The sequence below is a fragment of the Colias eurytheme genome, chromosome 30 (assembly GCF_061535395.1).
Source record: "Colias eurytheme isolate Ceu_HAF_F1 chromosome 30, ilColEury1 Martin Lab GWU primary, whole genome shotgun sequence".
Lineage (NCBI taxonomy): Eukaryota > Metazoa > Arthropoda > Insecta > Lepidoptera > Pieridae > Colias > Colias eurytheme.
In genome coordinates, this window is record NC_143009.1 from 4395011 (window position 1) to 4404164 (window position 9154).

General features: G+C 31.6%; 1 protein-coding gene across 1 annotated transcript in view; it reads right to left on the bottom strand.

Annotated features, from left to right (window-relative positions):
• The window catches only part of LOC149895801 (multidrug resistance protein homolog 49-like), a 49637-nt gene extending 44767 nt beyond the window's left edge, over positions 1-4870 (bottom strand). Inside the window, exon 1 of the mRNA XM_090118603.1 lies at positions 4698-4870. Coding sequence (XP_089974729.1) covers positions 4698-4793 — 96 coding nt within the window. The 5' untranslated portion in view covers positions 4794-4870. The remainder of the gene's footprint in view (positions 1-4697) is intronic.
• Between the last annotated feature and the right edge of the window lie 4284 nt (positions 4871-9154).

Consider the following 9154-nt stretch of genomic DNA (forward strand, 5'->3'; position numbering starts at 1 on the left):
CCCGCGCTCAAGGCCCGCGATAGAAGCTATGCAATAGCTTAAAACCCAAACAGATTTAAAACCAGATTACATCACATATTTTAAGATCTTACTCATACGGACAATTATTTAATTGCCATACGACACATTCAATGAAGTAAAATTATTAGAATCACGAGAGGAAATAACAATTGTGACAAATCACTTGTTTATCAACTATGTTTTTATTCAATTTTATTGCATTTATAACACTAATAGTCCGGGATACATCGCCCATTTTTGCAAGTGATTACTATCAAGCTAATTTTTCGTGAGTAGCTTTATTTTGATGAGATGCCCAATAATTTCATGTACAAAACTCTCGATTGTGGTAGCTTACAGAGGTAACAAGGATAAAAATTTTTGATTTGACGGTTCTCAAATATTTATTACGCAATTTGTAGGACAATATGTCTGTTGAATTATATAAGTATTAAATAAGTGAAAATAAAAAAATCTGCTGGTTAGTAATCATTTATGAAGACTTCGTTATCGATACACATTGGAAAGGGGGACTCTTTGATCAAACCATAGATTTTGTAGGACAAATATTTTTTCGAATAATTTAGATAATTATCTTGAGATTGAACAAAAAAAAACATTCAGTTAGTAATTAATATTTGAGAACCATCAAATCAAAATATTTTATCCTTGTTTCCTCTGGTAGCTACCACAATCGAGAGTTTCGTACATGAAATTATTGGGCATCTCATCAAAATAAAGCTACTCACGAAAAATTAGCTTGATAGTAATCACTTGCAAAAATGGGCGATGTATCCCGGACTATAATATCTTCAATAAATGCAACATTAGTAGATCCTACTAATATTATAAATATGCGAAAGTTTGTGAGGATGGATGTATATGTATGTATGTTTGTTACTCTTTCACGAAAAAAACTACTGAACCAATTACAATGAAATTAAGCACACATATAGAGGGTAACTTGGTTTAATATATAGGATAGATATTATCCCGAAAAGCCCACGGGAACGGGAACTATGCGGGTTTTTCTTTGAAAACGCGAAGCGGCGGGCGGAAAGCTTACAATACCATAATACATAATTAACCATGGCTGGTTATTGCGATCATAATATGAATTTACTGGTAATAAGAAGTCATAATATGGCCCCTGGATATATGTACATTGTACATAACTTCGTCTTCTCCCTTCGTATTATCTTCTTCTTATATATAAAAATGAATCGCAAAATGTGTTGGTAAGCGCATAACTCGAGAACGGCTGAACCGATTTCGATCATTCTTTTTTTATTATATTCCTTGAAGTACGAGGATGGTTTTTATGTAGAGAAAACGTAAATATTATGTACCACGGGCGAAGCCGGGGCGGACCGCTAGTTTATATATAAAAATGAATCGCAAAATGTGTTGGTAAGCGCATAACTCGAGAACGGCTGAACCGATTTCGATAATTCTTTTTTTATTATATTCCTTGAAGTACCAGGGTGGTTCTTATGTAGAGAAAACATAAATATGTACCACGGGCGAAGCCGGAGCGGACCGCTAGTTTAACATAAAAGTATAGTTATATGTAGTAACTAATATATTTTCACTCCTAGATAAGCCTGTATAATTTAAACTACATATAATATTTGAAATAATATTTCACAAAAATTTATTGATAAATAGAAAGCGCGGGTTCTTTTTTCTTATCCAGGGCAAATCGCGCGGTTATTTTTTTTTAAATTTGATTTTCATATTGCCAGCACAGGTTCAAATCATCTTTTCGAAGGCGGTTAAAACAAAACACTTGTATGATAATCACTACATATCACTACACTATAAAACAAAGTCGCTTTCTCTGTCCCTATGTCCCTATGTATGCTTCAATGTTTAAAACTACGCAACGGATTTTGATGCGTTTTTTTTAAATAAATAGATTGATTCAGGAGGACCGAGGAAGGTTTTGTATATAATTTATTAGGTTTTAAGACAACGCGGGCGTAGCCGCGGGCGGTAAGCTAGTAGATACATATTGCATTTTCCTAATATGGATATAATGATATAATACTAGAGGAAAACCATGTAAAATAAATAACAATGATTCATACATCACAGGCAATTAATTGCTATTTTACACCTTTTTATGAATGATATTATCAACGTTTAAAAATAATTATACACATAACGGAAAATTATGAATGTATGTATTATTAAAAACAAAAAATCTACGAGAACTTTTCATGACGTAGCGCGCGTAGGTATAATTAGGCGCCAAAAAATATTTCATTTTCTTTAAATACATTTACTTAGTAGATATTATTATGACGAATGTGTATGAACGAGCTAATTAATGCCGGGCAGGAAAAGGAAAAATTTATAAAAATATTGTTATTTTTTTATTGGTTTGATAGGAAACTTTTCAAAAAAATGGAAAAATCTCCCGTTCTGGCGAACTTTTATTGTAATAATAATTTCATCAGTTTATGAAGCGGGGCTTTTTATAATCTAAGTTTAGGTATCCAACATATTTTTTTTCTGTTACGCTTAGTCTCCGTCACAGTTTAAAAAAAAATTAACTTAAGCCAAAATCATATCTGCATTTCTTAGGATTATGAAATAAAGTTAGATGAGTAAAAAACCTGCCAATTTATACATAAAAATAATAGTTTGGGATGATTGCTTCAAACTTGAAACAGCATTAAAAAAAACGCAAGGAAACGAGACCTGTTTTTTGACATTATGATCGCAGTTTTATAAAATCTGTTTGAAACAATTTGAAATTAAGATGACTTGGTTCTTTTATCATATTTTTATTATGTAGGTTATAGAATACTAGTGTCATGCGGTTTCACACGTGGACAAAAATAGTCTATCTACAATTCTACATATTTTAATTTCATCCAAATCGGTCCTATGGTTTAGCCGTGAAAGCGAAACAGACATACCTACCTACAGACATTCGTAAATCGTAATATTCGCTATATTTGTAAGAAAAAAGGATCTGTTATTTTTAAAGTGCAAAAATATTTTATGATCACAGGAAAATAACAATATCAATAAAGACATGTAACTAGTTATGATGTTTGTTTCATCGTTCAAGTTTTATTTTTTATTTGTTTATTTAGCTTTAGCTTTGATGTTATAAACAGAAAATGTATGAATATGTAGAAAATGTATTTTAAATATAGCTATACATATACATAAGCACGTGGGTTAACTGTAGTAATCTATTCCTAACAAATATAAAAATACCCCGGGTAAAAATATTTCTTATTTTTTTAAGTTTTTTTTTCATAAAAACCTTGTCCTGACAATAAAGTACGTACACAGTTGCCTGGCAGTGATAAGGCCGCCCTTTGTGCTTTTTTCATCTTATTTTTGTATCCTTTATGTATATTTTGTTTCTTGCACAATAAAGTGTTAAATAAATAAATAAATAAATACACATAAAATAAATATTTAGGTATCCTATTTGTTGAAGTCGTTTTGAAGTTATGCGCGGAGAAAAATTTCGGTGAAGCATTTTTATTTAAATATAGATTCAGACTGAACAATGAACATAATATTAGTTATAATGATATAAAAAACAATTATTTTAATTGAGTTGAATTAAATAATGCAATGCGTTAAGTGTTTTGTTAAAATTTTGATATTTTATAATCTTTGTTGCTTTTGAAGTGTTTAGAAAATCATAATAGAATATTTTTCCCCCTAGCATGATGAAAAATAATAATGTAAACACTTAATATTTTAAAATTTCCACTAACAATTAATTTTTGAAGTGAAAACTTCTTTAGCTGCGTTGGGTATAAAATCTTAAACTCGCGTCAGGACACGTGGCCTGATCGAAAAAGTGTAAGACGGATTTTTTTTTAGCCCTTATATTGCATGCGTAAGACGGATACCATTCCAAAATATCAAACATGCTGAACGTTAATAATCAAGTTTTCACTTCTGCCGGCACTCCCGGAGTGCAACCCGTCTTTTTTTAATAGTAATATGTACCTATATAAAAATGCCTTTTTTAAATAAATAGGGTCATTTCGCCTATTCGTGTCCACTTAGTGCAGTTGGAAAGTTTGAAGGAGAAATTAAAAATGTTCCAGTACAAATTTCAACGCAAAATTTATGTAACGTGTTCATTACATAGTCTATTTTAAAATTTACTTTCAATTGTGTTCGAAATATCATGTGGTTTTTATTTATCTGGACAAACAGCATAGGCAGGATAGGCTGTGCGCAGGCAATTTTTGTATTTGGTCACGGACGAATTCTACCTATACCCGTGGCCCCGTCGTTGATGCGGCTTGACGGAACACAGTGGGGTTTTGGTCGGTAGGAATCCGACATAACCCACGGCCCTTTCCCCGGAGGCCGTGGGTATCTATGCAAGATTTCCCCACTAAAAAAAAAAGGCAATTTTTGTATTTGTGTGCATGTCTCTGATACATTGAGGTATAATCGGAAATTTTTCTTATAAAAATAATTTTTCTTAAAAGCGTACTTATTTCGTGAATTTTATAAGAGCTGATATCCGCAAAATGGACGCGAATAGGCACTAGGACGCGAATAGGCGAAATGACCCTACATGGATATTTTTTCATTTTTATTAATTTTACAGCGACAACTACGATATTACATACGAAATTAAATTTAAATTACAATTTATCAATAGTTACGTAGAATACTTGAAAAAAATAAAAAATATTACATACCAAATCAAGAAATCCAATATTGTCATCATCCTTTTTAACACCCATATCATAAGCTTGACCTTTGTGATTCACAAATCTTTTGCTTTGACCTTTCATTATTATTAAAAAAAATAAAACTGTCACAAAATTTTCGCGCGCGAAACTGTCATCGACGCGGGCTTTTTGCTCGCGCGCTTGCGCTGTACTGCCCACAGACTATAATGGACCTAACAGTAAAAACTTGTATTTCCTGAGGTTAAATAAACTTTATACACAATAAAGGGAAACCCCTTGGGTGCGTAATTTCTTGTAAATGTAAATTTTTGGCGTCTCTAGTTTATTGTAACTACGTTCCCTATATATTTTAGACCAACATTTTTATGCGACGTGATTCACAATACGGGCGGCATTTTAAATTCTGTGACCGGTTTAGATTTTTAATTTGATGATACGAGATGCCGGTTTTTTAATAATAATTTGAAATGTTATGATATTGTTTCAAAGAATTTTTGTTTCATAACTATTAAAATACATAAGTATAAATACTTTAACCTCCTGGGGCCTGCGGTCATATATATATATTACATAAACAATAAAAAAATATTTCAACGCCATCTTTAGCTTATATGCGGGAATAAGAGCGAGCGCCCACGAGCAACTTAGTTGCCCGGCAACTATTTTGTCTCTGTCGCTGTCTCCTCGCAAAGTTTTGAACGATGCGCTCACGAAAGCGACAGCAACGCAACTTTTTCTTTAAAATTTTCTTCATTTATCAACATGGTTTTAGAAGAGACGGTTGTGGTCTGTGCTCTTGTCCCGCATAGTTCCCATTCCCGTGAGATTTCCGGGATAAAACCTATCCTATGTGTTAATCCAAGTTATCCTCTATATGTGTGCTAAATTTCATTGTAATCGGTTCAGTAGTTTATGCGTGAAAACTGAAAAACCATTTTATAATATTAGTATAGATATGTAATTGTAATTGAAAAAAGTTCAGTAAATGTGCAGTTCCAACAAAACGAAATAACATATTTTTTATGGCGTCGTTACTAGATTACGTTGCTGAATTTTGTTGAACTGTCAATGTTGCCTATTAAAATGGCTCTACTATAGACAGAAAAACTACTAATAATAAAAATAACTTCATTAAAAACAATATTATTACTTAATTATTATTAATTTATTACATAGGTTTGAAGTCGGTGCCAAGCACTAAGCACTTAGTAAAGCCCGTGCACCGACATCAAACCTTTGTAGTAAATAACACATCTAGGTAAATAATATGTAGTAATTAATAATATCAAATCTTTTTTATTTTTTACTTTTCCGTCTTTGAGGTCAGTTGTTTTTAACGAAGTTATTTTTATTTAATATTTTTTAGTGTATTTTTCAACACGAATCAAACGAGCCCAAACTCGATAAAGCTGAGACAATATATTATTACTAAGCCACCTTCCGATTCCATCATCAAATCAGCTCTATGTCATAATAATGTTTCATCAGTCAAGTATTTCTGCAACCGCAATAGTAATTTTGTAAGATAAATCATAAACTTGTGAAAAATATGAATGTTTTCTTTTATGTCATACTGGTAAGACATTTGGTCTCAATTCTTGCCAAATTGGTGTTTGTTACAAGGGCCCCATGACATTATTTAGTTTATGTTACAGATTTTATTATAATTTTCAAGGATTATAAGATACTGAGATCTACCAACACCTGGATGAGTCAAATATTGACCTATATGATGGACCTATGGAGTTTCTTGCCGGTTTTTCTCCATAGATACTGCTTTCCGAATCAGTGGTGAATGTAAATACTGTTATGACGATTCAAAAGTGCTTTTAGAAGAAGTCTAATTGAATAAATAAATGTTTGAGATGAAGATAATCCCTCAAATGATACCGATGAAGCCGCACAAATACCAGAAAATGATTCTTCTTCCATTCGTCCAATGAGTATGAGTTATGTCAGAACAGAATCGTCACTATGTATGTCATCTTCAGTTGTTGGCAGACCATCTCGGGGACGCACATGACGTGGACCAAGCATTAGAGGAGGCTGACCGAGAAGATAGATTAGAAATAAGACCTAGGGGTGGACGTGATAATATAAATACACCGCCGCGCCGGTGCAAATTACTTGAACTGGTCGTTTTTCACCCTTAAAAATACCTATCTTTGAACCAAGGTACAAAAAATAGACACAGAAAAATGGATAGAATAAAAAACATTTAGATTCAAGTTTAAAAATATATAATAACTAAAAAAACATGTAGTTTTTCTTCATTTTCATAAACTTATTACACTTGGAACTGGGACCCCCTGTAATACATACATGACATAAAGAAAATCCAAGTTTTCCACGAAAGATTTTTTTTACCATTTTTTTTAATATCTATAATTGTATTAGAACAGATACAGCTAATTTTTATTAAAAAACAAAGAGAAAAAAATCCTGGGTCTCAGGAGGTTAAAGTAAAATGAATGTTCAAAAGGTGGAAACTCAATATGTAAAAAATTAAATAAGTTTATTTACCTTGTTTATACAATGAATTATGAAATGTAAAAAAAAATAGTCGTTCTGTTTTTAAACTATTTACGTACAAAACGAAGGAAATGGAATTCTGAGTATTCTAATTTTAAATCTAACAAAAAATTGTCTGTACAAACAACTTGAAATAAATTTAGTCTTACGCGCGATCTTTCCATTCCCTTTTTTCACAAAGAATATTTTAACAAAAACTCTTTAATTAAAGGCAGAGGAATAAATAAGGAAAATAACATTTATTATAGCATAATATATAGATATACACAAGAAATAATAATTAATTTTATTTATTTAAAAAATGTATGTAAATACTTACGTGTAAGTGCGGTTAATTATTATTTTTGTCACAGATAACAAATATAATGTTATCATACCGCTAATGTTCTGCTATTTTAAGTTATATGAAATAAAAAATTAAGAAAATTCGGTATCTATTTAAATTATAATTACATATTTTATCATGATGAAAAATTATTATTTTTTGTGCTTTGTGGGAAAATTACAGAAAAAACCGATTACAATGAAATTTGGTATGTAGGTAGCTGAAGACCCAGAATAAGACATAGGCAATAAGACATAATTTTATCCCAGAAATCCAACTGCATAGGAACGGGAACTATGCGGGTTTTTCTTTGAAAACGCGGGCAAAGCCGCGGGTGGATAATTTATCAAATAGATACCTACCCGTGGTTAGATAAACGCAATCAAGCAAAAAAAAACCAATTCTTCAGCTTTATAACATTGACAATTGACATCAAAACTACTAATATAAATCACTACATACCGTCAAATGTGGCTACTTGACCTTTACTTGGCAACTTGACCACACCTTCCGTTTAACAACAAAATATCAAATTTTGTAGAATTGAAAGCAAATTGACCTAACGTATCGATGTTGGTAGGTTTTTAAAATATTAATTGGCAACATATTTTAATTTTAAAGCGGTAACGCTGTTGGTTCTCGCAATATAACGTATCGAAGTGTGACTGTGACTAAGGATCTTTTGCCGGTGTCAGTATTATTATGTTTGTAGAGCTTAAACTGCACATCTCAGGTGAGTACAGTTTTGATATGTTGTGTAATAAACCCTAGAGATTGATTTTACAGTGGGAACTATCCAACTTTAGGCTCATCTGTCGAAATATTTGCTTGGGCATTGATGCCTCAGGTTAGGTCAAGTTGCCATTGACCGCTGCGTGGCAACTTGACCTACGCCTAGGGTTGACACAAAAAATAACGTGACTGCATTTTTTCCTTTTTTATCTGTTTCGAGTTTTGCATAGTAAAATCAATAAATTTGCTGCAAATTTCGGACAATCCAGATACTTATACTCTCTTTGATGACAACGATTTAGCATATTTCTAATGAAAAATAAATGTTTCCTTACCTATTAATAAATACCTATAAGTATTAAGTAATATACATATACATATGTATTAAATTTAGTTTAATAAATAAATAGTTCATTAAAATTTGTGTCTTGTTTGTGACAACCCTATCCGACATGTAATGCTTTGTATGAAATCATTACAAATCCCGTGGCAACTTGACCAGGTAGCCAGAGCCTAACAGTTTATTGTAAAGCTTCGGGCTGCAATATTTAAAAAGTCGAAGAATTAAAAAGTAATAGCAACTTAGCCTAAAACAAGAATGTTAAGCATCTACCTATGAAAACTGATGTGCAAGGTCAAGATACCACATCAGTGTCAACTTGACCTGTATTACGTTTATTTGTAAATAATGTCAGATTCAATATATTTTAAAGAAATACCTAGTAAAAGTGAATGATGAAATCATTCATGACATGAACAAATCATAAAATGTTAATAAAAGTTTAATATAAATAAGTTAGCTAAGAAAAAGTAAAAAAATGTGGTCAAGTAGCCACATTTGACCGGTACCTAAGTAGTATAAAACAAAGTCGCT